General features: G+C 38.2%; 1 protein-coding gene across 11 annotated transcripts in view; it reads right to left on the bottom strand.

Annotated features, from left to right (window-relative positions):
• Positions 1–25,825, bottom strand: part of RAPGEF6 (Rap guanine nucleotide exchange factor 6) — a 163,359-nt gene that overhangs the window by 114,571 nt on the left and 22,963 nt on the right. For all 11 annotated transcript variants that reach the window (XM_063120721.1, XM_063120723.1, XM_063120724.1 and 8 more), the window contains exons 2-5: positions 18,489–18,559; positions 17,588–17,644; positions 15,203–15,286; positions 2,830–2,899 (exon numbers count right to left, since the gene is read on the bottom strand). In XM_063120721.1, the coding sequence (XP_062976791.1) occupies positions 2,830–2,899; positions 15,203–15,286; positions 17,588–17,644; positions 18,489–18,559 (282 nt within the window). The remainder of the gene's footprint in view (positions 1–2,829; positions 2,900–15,202; positions 15,287–17,587; positions 17,645–18,488; positions 18,560–25,825) is intronic.

The raw sequence follows: 25,825 nt of genomic DNA, 5'->3' as shown, positions 1-25,825 counted from the left end.
TGAATAACTGGAGAAATCTGGCAACAGCGACACACACATGCTTAACAACATCCATTTGGATTACTGCAACGTGCTCTATGTGGGACTGCCTTTGAAAAGTGTTCAGAAATAGAGAAAGAACAAGGGTAAGAAGGAAAAGAAGCAGGTGGGTTAAAAATAGTAATTCCCCAAAGTCACAAAATTCAACAATAAAGCATGGAAGATATGAGGATGGGAAAGCAGTCTGTGTAAATTATATGATGTAAATTATATGATGCAATAGCAGGGGGCTTCTAGATCAAGAAGCAATGAAAAACTTTTATTGATGTAGTAAAACGTTTTTGAGAAGAATTCTGGCAGTCGCACAACTTATCTTACTTGTTTTGGGGCAGCATTATACTTATTAGTTTTCCCTCTTTACAACATAATCCAAACCCTGAAAACAAGCAAAAAAATCACCAAGGATGTGGAATTAAAGAATCATTTGGAGGAAATTTCCTAGCTATTCCATAGTAATAGCTTAAAATACAACTACAGGTGAAGTCATTTTTATTCATGGTATTTCAGGCCTTTGGCATGTAAGCTGGTTAGCTGCTGAGGGGCTTTTAACTGATTGGGTGGTTTGTTTCTTTTATTGCTGTAATTGTGTATTTAATTCATTTGTTTGTATGTTTTAATCATAATTCTGGATTTACCTATATTATATTATTTTAAGCAATCTTGAGCACAGTTTTTTATTAGAAAAGTGGTAAAAATAAAACAAATAAATAGTAAAATCACTGAAAGGTAAGAATGAGCGTTCTCATAGCAGAACTTCTTAATATTAAGGGAAGGTCAATGCCTTTTAATATGTTAGAATTAAAAGATGTAGAAATAAAAAAATGTCTTACCACTGAACATGATTGCTTGCAAGCTATACATTCCAAGAAAGAATATCAAAATGTATCGGTACATGTCTCCCTTTTGTAGAGGTAGACAAAGAATATATATAAAAATCTTGGAGGAAATGGCTAGATCAATGGGTAATACAAAAACATTGATCAGAAAGCTAGTATGTGGTAACTGCAGTAAAAGGATTTGACTTCAAGAAAGCAAAGACTTAAAAAAAGCCATTCATACAGAGGAGATGATCTCTCATGTAAGAACTGATAACGATACAGCCAAAGAAAAAATAAAATTGCTGATATTTTCAATAACATCTTACGTGATCCAGCTTTAACCTGAACTTGCTGGCAAGACACAAAAGAAGTTAAAAAATAATAATAGGTCATAGGCATATATCAAAGCATCAGCACTGTACAGTAAGCCATTAAAGCACACTTGAAAGGCTCAGATTTCATAAGCCCTATCTTAGGTTCTTAAAAAATGAAAGGCATTCTATAAATTAGCCTTTTTAAGTGAAGCCTCCCTACCTCTTTATAAAACAGAGATTAAGATCCATAAAAAGAAAGTATTTTATTTTTGAACTACACTTGCAGCTGAGTAGCTTAATCCATTTTTTCTATACTTCAAATTGAAAGTTCCAGCCTATGCTCAGTGAATATGCTGTAGAATTCTGTTGATACCTTTTTAAATATTTGGAAGAGGACAACTCCAGGATATGCACACACACAATCTGTCAAACACGAAGAAAGGCCAAAAGGCCAAAAAAAAAAGTTGTAAATTATATGGTACTTAAGCTAATGAGTGACAGGAATAGGATAAAAATAAACTGCACCATGCAAAGCACAGGAAGATAAACATATTCGTTATCAGTATCTTTCAAGATATCTGTAGATCATAAGAAGATTATGAGCCAGTAGTGTGATATTGTGGCAGTGCATCTAAAATGCTTTATGTTAAGCAAGGCATCTCTAACAAGGATAGGGAAGCACTGGTACAGGGTGAACAGAATTCATAATCTCCGCCCTTATCTGGATGGAGATAGCCTAGCTACAGTCATCCATGTTCTCATAACCTCTCTTTTGGATTACTGCAATGCGTTATACGTGGGGCTGTCTTTCAAAACGGTCCAGAAACTTCAGCTGGTACAAAACAGGGCAGCCCGTTTACTAACAAGGACTGGCTGGCGAGATCACATCACGCCAATCCTTTTCCAGCTTCATTGGCTGCCAGTCCAGGTCCGGGCCCGATTCAAAGTGCTGGTATTAATATTTAAAGCCCTAAATGGCTTGGAGCCAGGCTATCTGAAGGAACACCTTCTCCCATATGTACCTGCCCAGACCCTAAGGTCATCCTCAGGGGTCCTTCTCCGTGAGCCCCTGCCAAAGGAAGTGAGGCAGGTGGCTACCAGGAGGGGGGCCTTCTCTGCTGTGGCACCCCAACTGTGGAATGAGCTCCCTAAGGAGGTTCGCTTGGCACCTACATTATATTCTTTTAGACGCCAGGTGAAGACCTTTTTATTTTCTCAATATTTTAACAGTCTATAAATTAATTTTAACTTGGTGTTTTTAATTTGTATTTTAAATTTGTCTTTTTGCATTGCTGCTGTTTTTATCTGGTTGAGCTTTTATATTGTATTTTATATTATGGTTTTATATTGTTGTTTTATAATTGAATTGTCTTAATTTTGTAAACCGCCCAGAGAGCTTTGGCTATTGGGCAGTATAGAAATGCAATAAATAAATAAATAATAGATAAATATGCAGTATTTGCTATTCTGGTACCCCATTAATTAACTCAAACTTTGATTCATGTAAGAAGTGCCTAAGAGTAAATATAACAAATCAGGGAATGGCACAGATCTGTAGTAGAAACCTCTGTAGTCACAGCCCGAGTGAACATGACCAACACTACTCCTACTGCCTCATGAAAGACTCCAAGAATCAATTTTTAAAGGTTTACCCTTACCACAATCATTTCAGAAGGTTCCAATACAATACACTCGCAACCTCGTTTTCCTCCAGATTGCTTGCCAAAACTGTGGAGAAAAAATAAGGCGTGTTAGTCTACATTAACTGTAAGCAACAACAAAAAGACCAGAGAAAAAATAGTATAAAGTGACAGAGTACCTTATTTCACATGACAATTTAAGAGATAACATAAGCCTCTGATGCATCATCAGTATGATGCAGTTTGGTCATCTATCAGTTTGACAAAGTATCAAGAGATATTGAGTTAAGATCGTACACTGTAAAAGTTGCAAAGCACATGAAAAATAATTTCCAGGCAGGTAGTCATGTTAGTTTGTTGAGGCAAAAACAACAAAGAGTTTTGTGGCATCTTAAAGACTAATACATTTATTATATCATAAGCTTTTATAGACTGTATGAGGTGCAGGAGCTGTTATCCTGGCCTATATACACGTGGCAGAGGTAGGTAGGTAAATATAATGTAGAAAATGCAGCAGTGACAATTATGTTATTATCAGTGGCCATACACAAAACAGTTGTTGCTGATAACACAAACATCATGGTATTGCTTAAGATAATCAACAAATGTAGTGTGATTAAAAAAATCTCTTATTCTCTCAGTAGTCTCTCATTCTAGTCTCCCTTTGAAGTTTTTTTTGTTCAAGAATAGCCACTTTAAGTGTCCTGAAAGGCTGAAATATTCTCCCATTGTTTTTTCTAATACTGGCATTTCTAACGTCCAGTTATTCTTTTGCATAAATGTCCTGTTGTCCTATGTAGAATGCAGAAGAGCATTGCTGGAAGATGATAGCACATATCACATTGGAAAATGAGCATGTGAATTAACCCCCGATGTTGTAGATTACATTATTAGGGCAGGAACCAATGGGGCACTTACACCTGCACCAAATTCTCCTGCGCTACCCTGATTCCGGTGTGCAAGTGGTGGGTCCCGCCACTTCCATTGTGTGAGCGAGCCCCCTGCTTGTGCAACAGCGATTTAGCACTTCCCAAAGAAAGCCCTGAAACTAGCAGAAACACTTTTTCTCAATTGGGGCAGGTCAACTGAGGTCCCTTATGTGAGCTCTACCAAACTGCCCCATTCCAGAAACAAGTAGTTTTGCTCATTTCCAATTGTCCTGAATGTACCAAATCTTCCTTCAGCAAGCATCAGACAGGAATTGGCAGAGCCTAAGGGAATTGGCAGAGATGTAAGCACCCCACTGGATTCTGCAATAGCATTGCCAGAATAGACATGGGGATGGAATTGGCATCTGGATTTGCTGCAGGGTCTAATCCCCATGTTTGTAACTTTAGTTATGTGGCCTGTTGTTGCTTGCTGAGCAGCTGTTTTAGGACAGAGGCTCTCTGTAACCATGTACAAGACCTGTGAGAGAGAATTGTTACTGTCCCCTAGTAGAAACATGTGATAGCCTTATTAAATGCCAGGTGCAATCTTGTAAGCCACATTGCCTCAGTTTATGCAATACAACTCCCATGAACACAAAAAAAATGTACTGAATAAATTGTCTATATAATATAATAATCACTGCAGGCAGAACCAAATACACCACCAGAACATCTTAGAGCAAGACTAAATTTGTTCATTTTCCCAAAGATGTGGATAGTTTGAAAGACTCGGACAACAGAGGGATATCTTAGTGCTTTCTGGAGTATTATGTTTCTCTTTACAATCTCTGATATAGATATTAGTTAAGACCAGAATCAACTCAACCCAATTTCAACAAGTGTTCCTTTTCTTCTCATAGACCACAAGCAGTTGTTGATAAGGATGAACTAAAATAGCTTACGTATATAGAATGACTCATGTGAAATAGCATTCAGTCTTATTATGATGAAAGAATAGAGAAAAGATTAACATCTTCATCTACCATGGAAGAGAGTGAAATAAGGAACTGAACAAGAAAACATGTGAGCTTGAAAGACTTAAGTTAAACTACAAGTTTTAAAATATTTTGATTCCTGCACTTCCTCTTCCCCCCTTTTCTAACATTTTCATGATTTAATTACTTAAAAATACCCAATTAATCCTTTGAAGTTATAATATTGGGTTGGTGGGAAGTGCAGCTAGAGCAATTCAATTATAATTATGCATATTAGAGCACCCTGTGAGTCAGTCAGAAAGTCTATTATTAGCTTTAGATATTTCAAGTTTAATTAAGAGCTCCTGTTCTTGTTCTTGGTCTTGGTCAAAAAAACGCAAGGTATATTGCTCTCTTGCATAAAGTATCTTTTAAATGGTTTTGTTCTCAAAAAATAAGAAATGGGAGGGAAAGAGTTTAAATTCCCCCCCCCAAAAAACACTATTCAAAAAACTTATTATCAGAAAATATAGATATGATTCATCAGGAACAGAAGATTCATGAAGCTATTCTAAGAATGCTTCAGATCTTTCAAAGTGATGTTAAGTTTTAATACAAAGAGTCATTATGATAAAGAGTTATGATCAGAAGTAGGCAGGAGAGTCATAATTAGAACTGTCAAATGCTCATTTTAATAATAGATCATACAATACACAGCCCTTAAATATAGCAACTGCCATGGACTTATAAATATGACAAAGGGTACAATCCTATGCATGTTCAGACAGGACAATGTCTGATCCTATACATGTTTACTTAAAAGTACATTCCACATAAGTCAATGGAGCTTTGCGTTTACATAACAAAAAAAACATGCATTCATTCAATTAAGTTATATCTAGTTTAACCCCAAGCGTTTCACTCAGCAAAGGGCTGGCTATGCTTGTGTGCCACTTCCACTGCCCTGAACAGATATCATCATATATGAAATGAACCCTCCACCTGGATACCTGTTTACACGGATGCCAGATTCATGGAATACTTTTCCCTAAAAGAAAAAGATTTGGCTAACTATACCCCATTTGAAAATTCTATGTCAAAATTACAACAAATGTTTGAGGGTTCTTGTATAATACTTCATTTTAACTTAATTACATTATCATGCAAATGCTACAATTAGGAGATTATATTCTCAGAAGGCACATCCTTTTAATTTGGCTTTTTAAATTGTTGTTATGGTTGTTTTTAACATTATACTATGTTCCCATTTGTTTGTGATTTGTGTTTACTAAATGTTTTGTAAACCATCTCGATTGATTTTTTCTAGAAAGGTGGTATAGAAATGTTTTAAATACAGAAATAATCAGTCTTCCACAATGTGGCACCCTCCAGATATTTTGGACTTCAATTCCCATTAGTCCTAGCCACCCTGGCAAATTGTCAGGGATAATGGATCCCGTAGACCAAAATGTCTAGAGGGCACCACATTAGAAAAGGCTGATCTATAGAAACAGACTGGTCCAACCATTCTATGTACTTTGAAGAAACTATGTTGATATATAAATTATTGAATACCCCACACATTGTCCATTTAAAATGGAAATCATCTTGCAGGAATTGAAATACACAATATTATGTGGCAGAAAATAGATCTAATGAACATTACTATGGCTTAGAATACAGATTTTTATGCTTTAATGGCTTCATTGCAGGCTATTTGTTAGATGCAACTTTCATTCAAGTCTTCCAGTTGAGAGCTGGGTGATTTATGGACCACATGTAACTGCAATGTGATAAGGTCTTTGTAATAGCTCTTGTTGGAATCTAGTACTAGACTAAATGAACAGTTTCTTAAAAATTACATTCAAATTGGATTATGTGACTTGTTAATTCTGTGCATCATAGGTTTTCAGATGCTAGCCTCATAAACCAAAATGATCAGAAATACCTATCCATACCTCATTCACTGCTGTTCTGTCATTTTATCACCTACATGAGAGTTTTGCATTAAAAATGTTACAAAAGAGCTGGTATCATAATTCATAGTAGAGAATTATGAGTACGACACATGCACTGGCCCAAAGAATCTGCTTTCAAACTACTTTCCCAGTACTAGTATATTTATGTATATACTCATTTATTTTTCTTAAGTTTTGAACTGTCCAATAACCAGAGTTCTCAGATTAAGAATCTAGTGCCTAAATTGCCTCTCTTTTTTTTTTTTACTCCTCCCTCAAAATCCCCTTTCCTTTTGTGTTATGTTTTTTAAATTGTAAGCCTGGGGCAGGGACTGGCTTAAGAATTGTTTTTGTAAGCCGCCTTGAGAGCCTTTTCTGGCTAAAGGGCCGGACAAAATTGCTATAATAAATATATAGTGTACAATTGAAACAAAATACACAAAACAGTTGCGAGAGTCATACATTTTAAAGCTAGCAAACAGATTATTTTATTAAGTTAGAAACAAATTATGACATCTATTCAGAGAGAAGGCTTGTAACTCAGTGATACAGTACATGCTTTGTATGCAAAAGGTTCAGTCCCTGGCATCTTCCGGTAGGGTTGGGGCAAACCTCTGCCTAAAACGGTGGAAGATTGCTGCTAGTCAGTTTTAAAAACAGGACTGAGCTATATAGAACAAAGCTCTGACTCAGTACAAGACAGTTTCCTATGTTCTATATGCCAACTACGTGAATCTGACAAAAACTTTAGTGCCTTCTTGTTTGAATATTCCAGTAGAAAAGTCTGAGCTCAATCTTGTGATTGCACTTAATCAAAATTATCAACAGAAGCAATCTGGTAACACTTTGGAAAGTTACTATACTAGCATGAACAATGCTCTCCTAGAACCCTTTCCGAGTTAAAGATCACATATACTCTTGCATCAGTGCATGACTGTGCTCTCCTCCACTGACATTTTAACCTTTCTTCTACTTTAAGAGAAATGCTCGCGTATATATTCAAAGAGGGAACAATTATTCCGTGCATGTTCACACATTAAGCAGGATGTATTTGTCAAGCTTGGAAATTTCTCTCTCCTTCCTGTTGCCCCTCCACCTTTCAGTTTAAAGTTCCTTTTGCTATGCTTAAGAAAATGTGTTTCCTATTGCCAATCTCTGGTGCTACATACATCTTAAGAAATATAGAATAATTTATCTTTCATTATTAGATCACAGATGGGCTAGAGTTAACAGAATTTTTATGACCTTGAAGGAAAATTACTTTAAGATTCAATAAACTTTAAGATTCAAAAGATCAAAACCTCCTCATTCTGCGATTCTCCTCTTCAAACTTAGACTCTTGTCATCAAAAATACAACTGTAGAAGAAATCATAGAATCATAGAATAGCAGAGTTGGAAGGGGCCTATAAGGCCATCGAGTCCAACCCCCTGCTCAATGCAGGAATCCACCCTAAAGCATACCTGACAGATGGTTGTTCAGCTGCCTCTTGAATGCCTCTAGTGTGGGAGAGCCCACAACCTCCCTAGGTAACTGGTTCCATTGTCGTACTGCTCTAACAGTCAGGAAGTTATTCCTGATATCCAGCCGGAATCTGGCTTCCTGTAACCTGAGCCCGTTATTCCGTGTCCTGCACTCTGGGATGATTTATTTTATTTTTTATTTAAGGATTTTTAAATAAATGATGAAGAAGAGATCCCAGCCCTCCTCTGTGTGACAACCTTTTAAGTATTTAAATCCTGGTTGTGCTTTTTATACTGTATTTTGTATTTGTGCTTTTAACCTGTTGGTTGTTTTATTATGGTTTTAATTTTTGTGAACCACCCAGATAGCTTTGGCTATTGGGCGGTATAAAAACGTAATAAATAAATAAATAAATAAGTATTTGAAGTGCTATCATCTCTCCCCTCAATCTTCTCTTCTCCAGGCTAAACATGCCCAGTTCTTTCAGTCTCTCTTCATAGGGCTTTGTTTCCAGAAGAAACAAATTCAAGTAGTGCCGATGTGAAAGTTCCATTGAAATGTGAGAGCTAAACAGAATCAATGCTTAGTACAACACCCTACACTTCCATTAAATCCAGGCACTCTATTCATTAAATCCAGGTACTCTTGGATTATACTAATTTTCTAGATTTTTCCCTCCCCTCTCCCCATAGCCAGCATCTGCCAGAGGCAACTGGAGTGGAGTTTGGTGAGGGCACCACATGTAATACCTGATGCTGACTGAAGGCTGACTGGATCTCCAGACTGATGCTGTTTTCCACTTCCCTCCCAGGTAACATAAGGCCAGTGCCTGTCAGAAGAGCAACCTCAAGGACACGAGCCATATGCCTTTAGTCTTATAGTCCTTCACACGGGACCTCTAAAACCACAGGAAAGTGCAGAGAAGGACTAACTGTTACTTGTCACACAGAACTACAGCTTGTCACACAGTGCAGCCATGAAAGCAGACTCAGAAACTACAGGTGCCACTTGTGAGGCTAGCAAAAACATTCAGCTACGAACTGATAATTTCAGGGCAGGCCTTCTTCAGGGACAAGACAAGGGTTCCTCTTTGGATTGCTCTTTTGGGTGGGGACAAGACTAAGAAACCAGTCACAGACCCCAGTGAAAAAGGGATTTCTGAAAATAGAGGGTGTATGTGCTGTTGTCTCTTGAAGGAATACTAAACAGAGGGCTAAGGGGCATGTTGGGGTGGGACTAATATTATTATTATTATTATTATTATTATTATTATTATTTATTTATTTATTTATATAGCACCATCAATGTACATGGTGCTGTACAGAGTAAAACAGTAAATAGCAAGACCCTGCCACATAGGCTTACAATCTAATACTTATGAGAGCTGAGAGAGAAAGCTTTCACAAAGTCAGGTTGTCTCTCACTCACTCCGCCTCTGAGTAAAGTAGAGTGATGATTACAGGGTGAGAGGTGAGAAGACCTATGAGTAGGAACTGAGTTGGATAGTTCCTCAAAAGCTGTCTCCCACTCACTCTCCTAATCTATCAGGTTTTAGGCTTTACATCATCTATATGTTCTCTGTAGGATCAGGAAATCAGGCAGAACCCTCAAAAGCTGCTGTGAGCAATTTCCATTATTTTTGCACACTAAATTGCTCACATTCATTCCAACTTGGATGCCATCATACTGAGATGGATGCTGCCAGGATTCCATCTAACCATGTTGTCTTAGATTTCAGCTTGTGCAGCTTGATGATTTGGACGAGTTATTTAGATATTTGACACCCACCTGCTCTTTGGATCCATGCAATTCCTGGCTATTAACATCTGCCATATGGATAGACCTCAGAGGCAGTTTTGGCCTCTCTGAGAGAAGGAGTAGTTCTCACTGTACTTAAGGAGGCAGCAGTTAAACCACTGTATAACCCACACACACACACACACACACACACACACACGATCTGGATCATTCTGTATATTTATTTAATATATTTCTAAACTGCCTTTCAAAACCATAATCTTTCCAAGATGGTTTACAATATAAAACAGGAAATCTTAGTATCATGTTTAAAAGCAATGTTTTAATGCTACATTTATCTTATTGTATTGCTATGCATTGCATGTTAGACTAAATGTTCTCTTAGGTTCCCCTTAAGCTAAGTGATTGCCTCCAAGATTTCTTTGAACAGATTTTCTATCACTGCAGGTTGACTGAGGCACACCTGGTCAGAGTCTTGGTTTTGTTAATAGTCCTGGCAAAAGTATAACACATGGCCCAGAATAACTAAGAAACTGGAAGATGTTCTGGAAGGAGAGAGCCATTTTGGAGAAAGAGAGCAGGTCTTTCTCTCACCCTCCCCACTCCACATCTTCTCTCTTTTGTTGGGGTTGATGTCATCAAACCATTTGTGTGTAAAAGCCTAAACTGACAGTTTTGGATTGGCAGAATGAGAGAATAAAAAAGCTGAGTTGGCTCTGGGAATATCTATAACGTTGGCTGTTGACATGAGAGCAGTAAACCATGGGGCATCTGTCAGAATGTTTAATGCACCTAGGATCAACCTGTATAATACAAGCGACCATAAGCTTCCTGTGACCTCACTCCAAAGACTACCAAGTCTGGATAAGTATTATACCACTGAAATTTCTTACCACTCAGAGAACTGAGGTGCAAAAACCAATATTTTTTGTATTGTTCTATTTTATTGTTTGTTTGTTTTTATTTTGTGAGCCACAAAGAGATTTTTTGTAAATAAATAACATTAGAGAGCAATCCTATTCCTGGATCCAAGGTAAAAGACAGCACTCTGATCTTGGACCCAGGAGTCCGAACCCCCCACCCCCGTCCCCTCACTGCCAGTACGGAAAGAACTGCACCGGCAACCTCAGAGAGAACAGAAAGGGGGAGTGTCAGGGTGAGGGGAGGGAACTGGGGACATGCAGTTATGAGGTATCCCCAGCCTCCCCCACCTTCCTTCTCTCCCCCTACCCAACAGCTCAGCTAGACAAGTGAAAACACCCATCTAGCTAAAATACAGAGTGGGGGGAGTGCAGAGATGAAGATCACCTCCATAGTCCTCCTGCTCTGCATGGGATTCCCATCAGCCTCAGCAACTGTCAAGAATCTCAATAGGATTGCACCCTTAATAAATAAATAGATATTTCAAGTCTTTTGACGTAGTGCTTTCCAAAGAAACATTTCTTGTTACAACAACTGCAAAATGATTTCTATATGAGCTGCATAAAGACTACTAGAAATACGTATCCAAAGACTCAGCTGGACAATTCAAACCAATATATACAAGTAAAATATTTTTAAAAAAGAAAACTTCATGAATAATCATGCATTTGCACAAGCAGTACTACTTTCCCTTTAACAAGGTCTCTCATCAACTTCTCAAGTACTTTTTGAATTGAGGGGATATCAAACAGCAGTTTAAAAGTCATGTGGGCTTCTATGATGCAGAGAAAAGGCTGAATGTTTTAACAGAAACTGCCTGGTTCTAGCTTTTGGATAACTGATTGCCCAGAACAAGATGTCCCACTTTCTATTAAACATTAAATAAAGTTGTCTTGAGTAACAGTTAAACTCTAGAAAATAAAGCACTGCAGAACAATTAAATCCACCACATGCAGTAAGTCACTGAAAAAGTATTCACAAAATGTACATTACTCACAGATCACATCCTTCTTCTCATTACAACTCCAGTTCCTGACATCCATTGTTATGCAATAGCTGCTATAATTTAAAACTCTAGAACAAAACTACTCATGGGAGATGTATAAAACTTAAGAAATTTTTAGAAAGAAAAACTTGCAGAGTTACACAATGCCAAAGGAGATTTAAAAAACAAGGATAGCCATGTTTGTCTATGAGAAGAAAAAAGCAAAAAATCAACAGTTAGGCAATACCTTTATTACCAAAAAGACTGTTGCGTTCCTCTACTTTTGCTTTGTGCTGATGCAGGAACCTGTACATTTCATGCAAGGCAAGAGATAAATCTGAGTTGCCTATGGCCCTTATGTTTCCAGAAATGGAGATCAGTTGTTGCTTCTATTCCAGAATGCATTGGCCTGTATAATCTGATACCCTCTATACCTACCAATTATTAATTCAGTCCGCAAATCTACATTTTGGGTCTGAATCTAAACTGCAAACCTCACGGCCATGATATCTGGCCACATTTGGGGGCTTTCCTGTTTATTTCCCCATCTCTCCACTTTTTGTACCACCTAGCCTGATGACAAGTTCTAGAGAACTTGAAAACATGCACACTTTTAGAGCATTCTATTTTCCAAGCTAGGGACTAATTTTAAGTGATCAAGGAAATCAAGCAGTCCTTCTGCACTACATAATAAAAATACACACGTACACATTTTTTTAATTTGCTATCTGCCATTCCAGCATTAAAACAATCTACAAAAGAAACATTTACTAGCCAGCTGCACAAACTATGTAAACCTGAATACTTGAATATATTCAAAGCACTGCATTCTACTTTTACTGGTTAATGGACATAATGGACACACACCTGATGAGTACAGTTATTGTCCGGCAGGTCTGAAACTGTTAATCCTACATCTTCCCACATTTTATTCTCCCTTATGAATGGGATCAAGTAGGGTGCAGAATCTTTAGTAAGGCTGGTGAATGCCACAAAAAAAACATTCCTATATTTTGTTTCCTAACTCTCAACAGACTAGTGCCAAGTTTACCATGTGAAAATCAGAATTTCACCAGAAAACATAGAAAAAATATGCTTTAAACATATTTTTTCTATTAAAAACACCACTAGAATCATTGCTCAACAAACAGGCCTAACAAAGAATTCTTTGCTCTATCAATGTCAATCACAATTGCCGTTTGAGAGATGGATGGCATTGTAAAATAGCCATAATTTACTACTGAAAGAGATTCACCAAGAAAAGTAACCAAGAATCTCTGCTCAACTCAAGGATAAAATCCTTAAAAACATTTATTCCCAATAAGCTTGGCTCTCTAAAGTCTTGAATCAGTCTCCTTACAAGGGGGGATGGGGGGGGGGAAGGCATATGCTATTTCCATGTTTTGTTTCTAACAGGGTAATTCTGGAATCCTATACATCTCTATTCTGATTTAGCTTACCTGAGAGACTTACTCCCAAGTAAGTATGCATAGGATTGCATCTTAAAGCAATTACAAATAGGCTTTAAAATGTTGTTAACATTCCTACTAATACAAAAGCAAGTTCAAATACCCCCACCAAACATTTTTTTAGAAGAATTGAGGACTTTCTTCTCTAGGAATAATTCAACAGCCATTCATATTTTTATCTTTTTAAAAAACAGAGAGTCAATCCTAGAAGTTGTTTCATGTAAAGACAAACTAAGTAAAGATTGTTTACACAATCTTCAAAATGAAATGATAAAAGGATATCATGCTAAAAAACAGGACACTGGAAAACAGGTATCCTGGATTTTAGCAAAATTATGTATTTAAAAAATCCAAGAGCTAAGGTACATTGAGCTGAAAGCAAACACCCACATATGTAAAGTTTTCCAGGCAACTAAAACGATAGACAGATTGCACAACTCTTTTATAGGAAAGGTGCTAATGAACCAAAAATAAAGGGACACATCTGAAATATTCACAAAGTTATCTGTAACACTGAAACTGTCACACTAAGAAATTGATGGCAACAACATATAATAAAGTAAAAATGTGCTTAAACATTTAACAGCTACTACGGTACATACTATATTTCGGTTGATATTAAAAGAAAATAATATTCCCTGTCCCATCATGAGCCAGCTTTTAATTATGTAACTTAGCAAACTAATTATTTCATTTACAGCTAGATGTGTCAAAAGATGCAGTAATAAAAATAAAAATTAGAACAATTGAAACAAGTCCAGGGTAATAAGACCTCTAGGAATCAATGGAAAGCCTTTATGTAATTACACAGTGCTACCTTTGCCATGGTATCTGCTTAGAACTGTTACCTCCAATTCAAAACCAAACAATTTTGGTTTGGTTTTGATCCAAAGGGAGAGGCGGGTAAGAAATAAATATTATTATTATTATTATTATTATTATTCACTGCCATTCCAAGAACCACCTCTTAGAAGTCTTGCTTTAGTTCCTTCAAGAAAATTAATATTCCTCCCCATTAAAACAGTCACCAGTCAAATATGAAGATAGATATGAAGATATGAAGACATTTGCTAAAGCAGCAGTGGCCCATATAAGAGGAATATGCTCTGCCACTCACAGTGGCGGAGGAGTTCTCATATTCCTTTCCCACTGCAGGCCTTAGCGCTGCACGGAATCCTGCTCTAGATGGTTACTCATTTTTAGGACAATGTTTCCAGGGAATGCAAATAACCACAATGGGAATGGGGACCAGAAAAACAACACTGCAAGTTCAAAGGATTTCTCTTCACCACTCTAAGCAACTTAGTGCCCAAAGATAATCCCCGTCTATAGAATTTTTTGAACTACTTCAGAAACAAAAAAGAAGAGCCTTTATTTTCCATACTTTCCAGAGTATTTCAACTTCAACTCCACAATCTTATGAGCACTTAATATAACCCATAACGGCACATTTCAACTGAATGGATCCTTATGACATCGTTGATTGTTCAGATGGCCTGTCTCCTAGCTTTTGTTTAGTTCCCGGGATACCCTTCCCTCTCTTCCTCTGATAACTACAATTTGGCATGTTGTTCAAACCCTATGCAGTGGTTAAATTTAATAATGTTAAGTCGAAACAATCGGGCTGTAGTACACGGAGAAAGCAAAGCAGAGTCACCATGAGCTCTGCTAAAAAGGCACTATCATCCGGTTCCTCCCTCCTCCAACTGTTACATGGCAGCAGCCATTACAACTGCCATAAAAGAACATCTGCCAGCCAGCCAGAGGGGAAGGATTATTTTATGTTGCCATCATCCATGATTTTTTTTATCACCGTTGCACCAGCAAATGTTATTGAAGATGTGTTAAAGGTAATTGCATTGAGCTAGAGTAAGCTTACATTAGCACTAGTGCCAAATAGGATAATGCAGTATATGTTTAGTATTATGCATTTAATTGGGCATTTATTTATTTTTCTCTGTACTAAAAAGGACACTGGGGGGAGGTTTACGTACCTGCAGGGTGGCAAAAACATGGAGTCCTTCATAAGCACAGATCCAGACAGCAGAATATACCAGCATCTTGCAATAGTGTCTGAGCTAAAAGAAAAAGGAACTAAGATTAACACCTAAAGAAAGGATACCTAAACCAAGCTTCCCAAGCATGTTTTCTCATTCCCTGTTCTATCATGGTAATTTCACACATACAGAGGAGACGTTCTCAATATTCTATGACTGATACGACCCTTCAAACATGGGAGCACTACCTCAAGGTCTTGAATGTTTCATGTACAAGTTGCAAAAATAAGTAATTTCATGCATTTCTTTGGATCCATCATTTGACTAATAAAAAGCAACAATATATGAATCATAAGCATCTGGTTGTGAACCTTCTGACTGCAGGTAAGGTAAGAATTGGATAACTCTTTAAGGTAGAGTAGAGAGATGGCGTAGCATAGCTATGAAACTGAGCTATGAAGTCACTAGTTCAAATCTTATTTCTACTAGTTCAAATCTTATTTCTACAAAATCACTAGGTAACCTTAGGTCTCAGCTTCATTTTCCCATCTGCAAAATGGGAGATAATGATACTATTTTTATCTTACATGCTTGTTGTAAGGCTTGCAACTCGATAATGCATATGAAATGCTTTGAACAATTGAAAGCACTCTATAAAAGTTGACATTTATAATTTGCTAAATGACTGTCAGGTGAATATAGGACATAACCTAGTCCATCAAAAGCACAGCACAAGCATGTGAAAAATTTCCCTGGTCTCATCGGAGTCCATTTCCCCAAGATGCTCACCACACACCACAGGCAGTGCAAGGCAATCTATGAAGACCTCTCTTAGCCACAGCCAACTTTGCACATCCACTCACTGCAAGTTCGCAAGTAGCAAGCACTAAGATAGCTAGCTGAGCATGGGAAGTTCTCAGACCTCCCAATCCCCCTAACTGGAGAGGGGGAGGGACTGCTCTACTTATGTGCATGCAAACGGAGATGAGAATAATGGTGCTATGTTGTGCCTGCTGGAATCTCCATGTACTGATGTTAGACGTGTCATAGACTGGATTGTGCCCGTATTACTTACACTATGAGCAGACGTTGTGTGGTGCTTGCCTGAAAAAGCAAAAAATAAAAACACCCCCCAAAATGACATGGAAGCTCTACATAAGGATGCGACTTCAGTTATTTTATATGTTTGCACAGGAAGCTAAGCAATATATTTCTCTACCCTAACATAGGAAACAATGTGGTGTTCTTAACTGCAACAAATCTACTTCTGTGATAGTCTAAATTTCTCTTTTGGTCCAGGAATTATACAGAGTCAATGTGGGGAAATGTCAAATTAAACACACTTTCATTGATTATAGAATTATAGTAGCTATCAAGAAGAGTACAGTATCCAATTGCTGTAGATAAAAACTATTTGGTTTAGGGCAGAGAAGAGAATAATTTTCTTTCCCCTTTTTAACCAGGTCCTATAGCAAACTTTAAGATGCTCTATTTCAAAACATGCTACAAGATATTGTATTTCCCTTTCCTCAGATAACACTTCCAGAGGCAAAACTAATATTTGTTTAGTACTAATGCTAATATGTTGTTTTAATAGTGTACAACAGAAAACTGCAAATAAAATAGTAAAACAGCTTTATTTATTTATTTATTACATTTCTATACTGCCCAATAGCTGGAGCTCTCTGGGCGGTTCACAAAAATTAAAAACATTCAAAGTATAAAACAACAGTATAAAACCATAATATAAAATACAATATAAAAGCTCAACCAGATAAAAACAGCAGCAATGCAAAATTACAAATTTAAAACACCAAGTTAAAATGTATTTATAGACTGTTAAAATGCTGGGAGAATAAAAAGGTCTTCACCTGGCGTCTAAAAGCATATAACGTAGGTGCCAAGCGAACCTCCTTAGGTTGTCCAGCTGGACATCAGGAAAAAGTTCCTGACTGTTAGAGCAGTACGACAATGGAATCAGTTACCTAGGGAGGTTGTGGGCTCTCCCACACTAGAGGCCTTCAAGAGGCAGCTGGACAACCATCTGTCAGGGATGCTTTAGGGTGGATTCCTGCATTGAGCAGGGGGTTGGACTCGATGGCCTTGTAGGCTCCTTACAACTCTGCTATTCTATGATTCTATGATTAGGGAGCTCATTCCACAGCCGGGGTGCCACAGCAGAGAAGGCCCTCCTCCTGGATGACAGACCACTCATGCCACTTCCTATCTCACTAATTACTGGCCTTTAAAGTGCACCTGGTAGAAGCCTGCTTTTCAGAGTGAAGGGGTTTTGATAAATTGTGTTAAAATTATTAAACCAAATCTTGATTTGGCCCTTAGATACCTCATGTTTTGATTCAAGTAATGGTTATGTGCACTTACCAAAACAGAACTTGATTTCCGTCGTACCTTTTGTAACGTGCACTGGCAGTCATAATTCTAAGGGGGGAAATCAGTTTTATGAAACATGTATATACCACAGTGGTATTATAATCCTCCGCTATTATCAGAACAATAATCATAAATCAGTATTATTACTTTATAGTTGAAGGACTGAGGTTGAGAGTTTTCCAGTAGCAGAAATTTGAACCCAGGACACCCAAGAATGAATCTAATACTTAGAATCCCTGGACAATCTTTAATGATAAAATGTGAAAGATTTATAAGTTCTGAAGAGAAACAAAACCATAATTTAGATTCATTCCATTTACATTATATTTTGTCATTTTCTCCATTTACCAGTATGTTAAACTACATTTCTCAAAGGATCAGGCAAAAAGTCTCATTCAGAAGAACGAGGTAAGACAGACTTTTTGACTTAGAAAATATAATTATCCAAAATAGTATTCACCAGAAACTTTCCAGTATAAAAAGGTAAGAATACAGAAATCCTATGAATTTCAGTTAAATTTATAGTACAATCCTATCCATGTCTACTCAGATGAAAGTTCCACTGAGACTTGTTTTCATTTGTGTTTAAGACTGCAGTAATTGCTTGTTTATTCCTTTTTGTATTGCATCCCATGTTGAAACATACACTTACATATTTAGAAAGCTTACAGAAAACTAATACAAAATATTTACTACATATATTGCATGTCATTTACTTTTGCTTTTATGTTTCTATCGAGAGAGCATTTAAAACATATTCATTAAAGCTCTGTAGAAAAAATTGTCTTACAAAGCTCAAAGCATCTATGCTATGCAAAAGTCTTACTGCAAAGAATGAACCTTCTACCAGCATAACCAAATATCACATTAGTATGGTGCCAGCTGCTCTTACCTTAACTGATGCTCCCTGAGATGAGACAGTATGTCCATTCCATGAAGATAGTAATAGATAGTATTTAACTCCTGAAAAAGAAAAATTAAAAAATTGAATAACTTTTGAATAAGACTTTTGTAATGGGCAGCATGTCATTCTAGGGAGAGGGAAAGGAGAAAACCTTCAGACGTTGCAGCAATGTGCAGATACCAGATTGAAACTTATTGTTCAAGAGTATCCCTAAGGGAGAACTCTGATCAAAACACACTGACCCAATTGAGTACCATAAGGTTTACTTCCTTTCTTCGACCTGCAATTCCATTTCCCTGTTTTCCTTCCAGGGTAGGAATAGGGAAACCTGGTTTTAAGGAACAAACTGAGTAAGGAAACTCAGTAAACCAGTCTCAGCCTCACAGGATAAAAGGGTGTGGGGCTAACCAATGTATTCCACTCCTTGAAGAAGGGTATTAAGACATATACTGTATATTAATAAACAGCACTTTCAAATATAACTCATCAATGGTAGCCAACTACAGAATATGAAACCCTTCCAGACAACAGAAAAAACAGGGTGTTTTTTAAGTTAGCTTTAGCTAGCCTTAGGCTGCTGATGGACAAACAGATTAAACATATGAGGCATAGCTGTGAAACTCAGCTCTACACTTCACAATTAATGTGTGGCAGAACAAAGAACCAAGTTGGTTGTCAGAAAGCTTAAAATTACATAAGTAATAATATAATCTCTCACTATTTATATATTAAAATACAACTGAAAATGGGAGGGGAGATTCCATTACATTAAAATTATACCAACTTTTAGTAATATCATCATGTATACAAAAATGAAATATTATAGACAGCTGTAACAAACATAATAATGCTTCACAATCCATAAAGTCAGAATCCGATCATCAAATAAAAGTTACTGCTTAAAATGCCATTTATCTGTCAGGGAGCTTATTAGCCAAAACGATTTAGAGTACCAGTGGTGAAGAGCAAAACACCTAAATCTCACATATTAGTCTTTTTTAGGTGTTTTGCTCTTTTTAGGATCTACTGTCAACATGCTGTTCCTACCTAGAAATACTGCTCTACTAGAAAGATTTATGCATTTTTAAATATAGTGCATCAGCAAACGTTCTCCATAACACACATGAAGAAAAATTGTCACACTTCCAGTGACTGCATTTCAAATTCAGAAAAATACAAATGTCTATGGCTTGCCATGATGCCATAAAAAAATTTAAAACTGTGTATGCCCTGCTCCAAGCAAAAAAGCCAGCTGCTAGCCCTCAACGTTTTAGGAACAGTATACCTAAAGATCTTTTCAGCCATATGCACATACCTATAAGATCTGTCATGTTGCCTCTGTTGCCAAGGAATCACAAGAAGATATTCTTGTTTGCTATCCCCAGTTTGTGGAACTCCCTGCTGCAGGAGAGGCAAAGGGAGGCAAACTCCAGAGCTTAAAGAAAGAAAAATTATTGTGCTCTCCGCGTTTTGGAGATGTCTCCTTTGTCAGAGCTGTATATAGCCATTCAATGTGTTGATTTGAAGACAAGAAATAATTCGTTTTTTCTGAGGTACAGCATGTATGTGTACCGCAGAAGAAAAGGAATTGCTTGTCCTGGAATAAAGACATTGAATGGCTATATACAGCCCCTGAAGGAGAAACCTCCAAAATGCGGAGAGCACAAAAAATAAAAATTATTTTTTCAAGCACGGAGTTTGCCTCCCTTTTGTTTCTAACTCATGGTGCCTTTTCCCTCTTCACCCCTGTTTATTTACTCAACACATTTTTATTTTGACACTATTTTATAAAAGAGAGTTCTAACTGGTTAACTTTTGTAGGTTATGTCTTGTTTCTGGTTGATTTTTTTTTTTATTGATAGACTGACCCTCTGTTGTTGATGGTGATGACGAACAGATGGTCAGCCACCTTAGGCACTTTTTTTAAAAAAATGCTTAGATCAATAAAAAAATAAAATCCTCCATAGAAGCACTGCAGCTGACAAAAACTTAAAATTTGTATGTATTTGTATGCTTGCTTATTTAATGCCTGGTGTTCTAAATGTCATTGTAAGCCTATGCGGCAGGGTCTTGCTATTTACTCTTTTACTCTGTACAGCACCATGTACATTGATGGTGCTATATAAATAAATAATAATAATAATAATAATAATAATAATAATAATTTTTCTCAGCAACGTTTTGGCTACTAGAAGTTCTCAGCCGAAAATCTAGCTAGTTAGTTCAAAATCAGAGTGTGAAATACAGTCCCACCACCCACTGCTTCTTGACCCTCATTGCCCCCTTAGGGTTGTGAATCCACAATACTGCAGTGCATCATAGTAGAAGCCACAACTGGCAGAAACTCTGTCAGTGTCTAGACTCAAGATACAGTAACCCCCATAGCTTGCCTGACCACTTCCTTCCTGTCAATAATTCACTGAGTTTACTGTGCAAGACTAGCCCTCTGCACAGTTTTGCAACAGTCCTGCTTTTGCCTAGGCTTCATTTTCAACATGCCTCCCCAACCCATCGCCTCCTCAGGTCCTCCTTTTCCAACATATTTCCTAGCTAATATATAGTATGCTTCAGTCATAAACACCTTTGCATACAAGCAAGTTCCACTGGTTTCAGAAAAACGTCCCTCCTGTTAAACATGCTTAGGGATAGCTTACCAAAGTGTTCAGTATTCCAGGACACCAAATTTTAGGCACTATCGCTGTATCACAAAAGGGTATGCTATGAGGTGGCTAAGAGACTGAGGTATGTTTCCAATTGAATCTCTCCAATGAACTCACAAGGTGGCCTTAATAACCCACCCTCCTCCAAGCCTCAGCCAACTCATCTGCAATATGAAAACAATCTTGCTGATCTGAGGGTAACCAAGATAATGGATAGAAGTGCTTTGAACACTCTAAAAGCACAATATAAATGCTAACTATATAATAGTTGTCACATCTTTAGAATGGGCCTCTAAACATGTCAGACTCAAGACTTCTTTTTTAAGTAAGGAGCTATGCTTATATGAGTGCACACGTATATAGGAACATATATATGAGTGCTTTAACTTTAAACAATTTTACATTTCTACCTCTTGTAAAGCCAATATGGTGTAGCCTCTTAATGAACAATACAGGAACCCTTGTTTCTAGGTTGTTTTGTGATGTGCAAAGCCTCTGGGTTGTTTCTGGGTTAAGTAACCCAGAGTTAACTCAACAAGTGCCCAAAGCCTGTTGTTGCGTGCAACCCATAAATCACCCAGAGTTTCCGAGTTTGTATGCCATGAAAAAAATCCAGGAACCAGGGGTGGGGGGGGATATACTCTGGGTGTTTTATGGGTATACTCTGCTCATCCTTGCATGATGTGCAAACTGGGCCTATACCTCCACCTATGCTCAACCTATATGTCTGTATATAAACTAAAATATTGCAAAATGCCGTAAGGCCCCTGTGATCTTCCCCCCCAAAAAACAAGCCTAAGCAAACAATACACCCCTAAAAGTCTCACCTCACAGAGAGGTGGGGTGAGCATAACAATAGCCACGTTCACAGAACACCCAGCTGTAAATACCCAGTTGATCATATAACATTCATAAGCTAATTGGAAAAAACTTAATTCATACCGTATATTCTGTGATTTAACATTCAAATAAATTTATATTTTTCTGCATACTTATTGAGGAACTTTTTAAAAAGCACCCATCACCACAATACTGTGTTACAGCAGTACTTCAATAATTGCTCTATGATTATTTTTAAAAGTTATATTGAATTTATGACATTTCTACTCATTGAACCAGAATGGGAACTGCAGCGTGGGTGAGCCATCTAGTGGGAAGACGAAGTAACTTCATGCAATGTTTAAAAGTTATATTCTCAACAAAGACACACCACAAAAAAATAATACATACTTAAACATATTACAAATGGCAGGAACCAGTTACGTTCTAGGAAAAAGATGTGAGGGGGTTGAATAAGTACGTAGAGAAAAAGAGCTAACAAATATGTACAGTGCAGACCTTTTTCAACTCTAATAAATGCCATCTCAACTAGTCAATTAGTCTCACTGAACTCAGTTGGCACCTACTTTTGACTGAATTTGCACAAGACTGCACTGTCAGACACTTATCCAGGTGTTGATAGTCTCCTTGTGGAAGAGAAGCAGATATGGTCTTCCACAGACGCACCATGTAGATAATGTTACATATACAGGGGTCCGCTATTTTTGGCTGGCCAAGCCAAAAATGGTAATCAAGCCAAACATCCCCTGCCATGCTTTCAAGATGGAAAGGCAGGCCAGAGAATAACACGACTGCATGGAAATGCTACAAGGTAGCACCATCAAACATTCCCTGCCCAACTTTCCTACTCTGGAGCAAGTAGGGACTAGCATTTCCTAGGGTAATTGGCTGCTCATCATGCTAGCCAGAAGGTGTCACACTTGCCATGGTGAGTGTGATGAGCAGATATACTGAAGTCTGGCTGTATGACATGGGCCAAATGTATACCCAATTCATGCATTTTTTGGCCAAAAAAAGGGAAACAAACAACTGCTCCTATTCTACAACCACACACACACACACACACACACACACACACACAGTGTAGAAACTTTCAAAAGCAGAAGCATCTATACCAAATCACACAATATACTAAGCTGTTTAAGTTTCCATTCAGTGCTGCATAAAATTTTCCCCAAATGAAGACTACTGTCATTCAGTAGGTGTCTAAAACAGGCCACTATCTCTCACCCAAGCTGTGATGAACAAAACAAAATAAATGGCAATTGACTATATTCACGGTACAGAAAGTGTGTGTCCTCCCCACATCCCTGCAATGAAAGTCAAGAATGGTCAAATGACTGAATTGCATGAACCAGTCATTAACCATGTAGCAATACTGAAGACTTCTTTAGAAAATACCATCAACATAAACAAATCTTTTTAAAATGATCCAAGCTATTGTTTATTTTTGAATCACTTTCTACCTTCCTCAACTACTGCTCTCCAAGTGCTTAAAACAGTCTCTTTCTTCATAAGGAAAGAAGAGGGAATAAGGGTTCAAACACAACAAAAAGGTCAACATTCATCTTGACTTTTGGCTCAGTGCCAATTACATGGCACAAGCATGCACATACGGGATTCTCCTAAATCTTATATTGCTTCTATCCAAGAGTAGTGTGTTGCTTCACTCTGGTTCTTTTTGAACCAAATATATTTTGAACCTCAATGCTGTGGTTTGACTTTTCCTCCAACCTTGTACCTCATAAAGACCAGGGGCTGCTGAGTTCTTTGTAAGGGGCAGATAGAACCAGTCACATTACTACCGCTAAGAAATGAGGCTTGGTGGGGAAGAGGCCATATCTACCTTAGGCATGTGAGTTACACCACTGAAGTATAATAGATGCCCTGCATTTTCAAGACATTTCTCCTTGGGTGGGGGGAAGGAGTGGGGGACAGATACACAAACATGGATTTCTCACTGAACAACTTTTCTCTCCTCATCCTCACAGCATATACCTATGCTTTCTATCACTTCTTTTCCGTGGGAACACGCAAATATTTGCCCAGTGTGCTTTTGTTGTGCTCTTGAACAATGGCACAATACATCATTTGTACTTTCTGGATTTTGTAAAGTCACGAGTATTTTAGGTCATCTTCTTACTACAGGAAACTTCACTCTCCATGCTCACCAACCAGGACTCAAAGAAAGACAGGCACCTGTGATGTCTCTCCACAACCACCCTGGTGGCCCCTATTTTGGGGAACATGGCCAAATTGGAACTTTTAGCACTTTGATTTCTGTTGCGTATGAGCAGATTTCAACCAAAGAGAAAAAGAATACCAGGTGAACTATAATTTCTTTCTAGAGAGAAATGAACAATAGTACTTATTTAGAAGAAATCCATATTGGCATTCTATTTGCAACTAGCTTAATCCTGCAACATTCTAGCACATATACTATGCCCTCCAGTCAGATAGGAGATTCCTCTCAATTTATTTTATTTATTTATTTATTTAATTACATTTATATACCGCCCCACAGCCGAAGCTCTCTGGGCGGTTTACAACATTTAAAAATAGTAAACATTAAAAGTATACAATTTAAAAACACACACACACACACATAAAAACAGTATAAAAACAACAGTATCCATTTAAAAACAACAATTGTGGGGTCCATTAAAAACAAACTTAACGTTGTTAAATGCTGTTAAAATGCTGTTAAAAATGCCTGGGAGAAGAGAAAAGTCTTGACCTGGCGCCGAAAAGATAACAATGTTGGCGCCAGGCGAGCCTCATCGGGGAGATCATTCCACAGTCGGGGGGCCACCACTGAAAAGGCCCTCTCCCTTGTTGCCATCCTCCGAGCTTCCCTCGGAGTAGGCACTCGGAGGAGGACCTTAGATGTTGAGCGCAGTGTACGGGTAGGTTCATGTCGGGAGAGGCGTTCCATCAGGTATTGTGGTCCCAAGCCATGTAGGGCTTTATAGGTTAAGACCAGCACCTTGAATTGGGCTCGGAAACATATAGGCAGCCAATGCAAGCGGGCCAGAATCGGTGTTACATGCTCAAACCTCCCTGTTCCAGCTATCAATCTGGCCACCGCATTTTGCACAAGCTGCAGCTTCCGGACCGTCTTCAAAGGCAGCCCCATGTAGAGGGCATTGCAGTAATCTAATTTGGAAGTTACCAGAGTATGGACAACTGAAGCTAGGTTATCCCTGTCCAGATAGGGGCGTAGCTGGGCCACCAACCGAAGTTGGTAGAAAGCACTCCATGCCACCGAGGCCACCTGAGCCTCAAGTGACAAAGATGGTTCTAGGAGAACCCCCAAGCTACGAACCTGCTCCTTCAGGGGGAGTGCAACCCCATCCAGAACCGGTTGAACACCCCCCATCCGATCAGAGGAACCACCCACCAGCAGCATCTCAGTCTTGTCTGGATTGAGCTTCAGTTTATTAGCCCTCATCCAGTCCATTGTCGCAGCCAAGCACCGGTTCAGCACATCCACAGCCACACCTGATGAGGATGAAAAGGAGCAGTAGAGCTGCGTGTCGTCAGCGTACTGATGACAGCGCACTCCAAAACTCCGGATGACCGCACCCAACGGTTTCATGTACATGTTAAACAGCATGGGGGACAAGACCGATCCCTGCGGAACTCCATACTGAAGAGTCCACGGGGCCGAGCAATGTCCCCCAAGCACCACCTTCTGGAGCCGTCCTGCTAAGTAGGAGCGGAACCACTGCAATGCAGTGCCCCCCACTCCCAACTCAGCCAGACGTTCCAGAAGGATACCATGGTCGATGGTATCGAAAGCCGCTGAGAGATCAAGGAGAATCA

This window comes from Elgaria multicarinata, chromosome 3 (assembly GCF_023053635.1).
Source record: "Elgaria multicarinata webbii isolate HBS135686 ecotype San Diego chromosome 3, rElgMul1.1.pri, whole genome shotgun sequence".
NCBI classification, from domain to species: Eukaryota; Metazoa; Chordata; class Lepidosauria; order Squamata; family Anguidae; genus Elgaria; species Elgaria multicarinata.
This window is presented reverse-complemented; position numbering and strand designations above follow the sequence as displayed.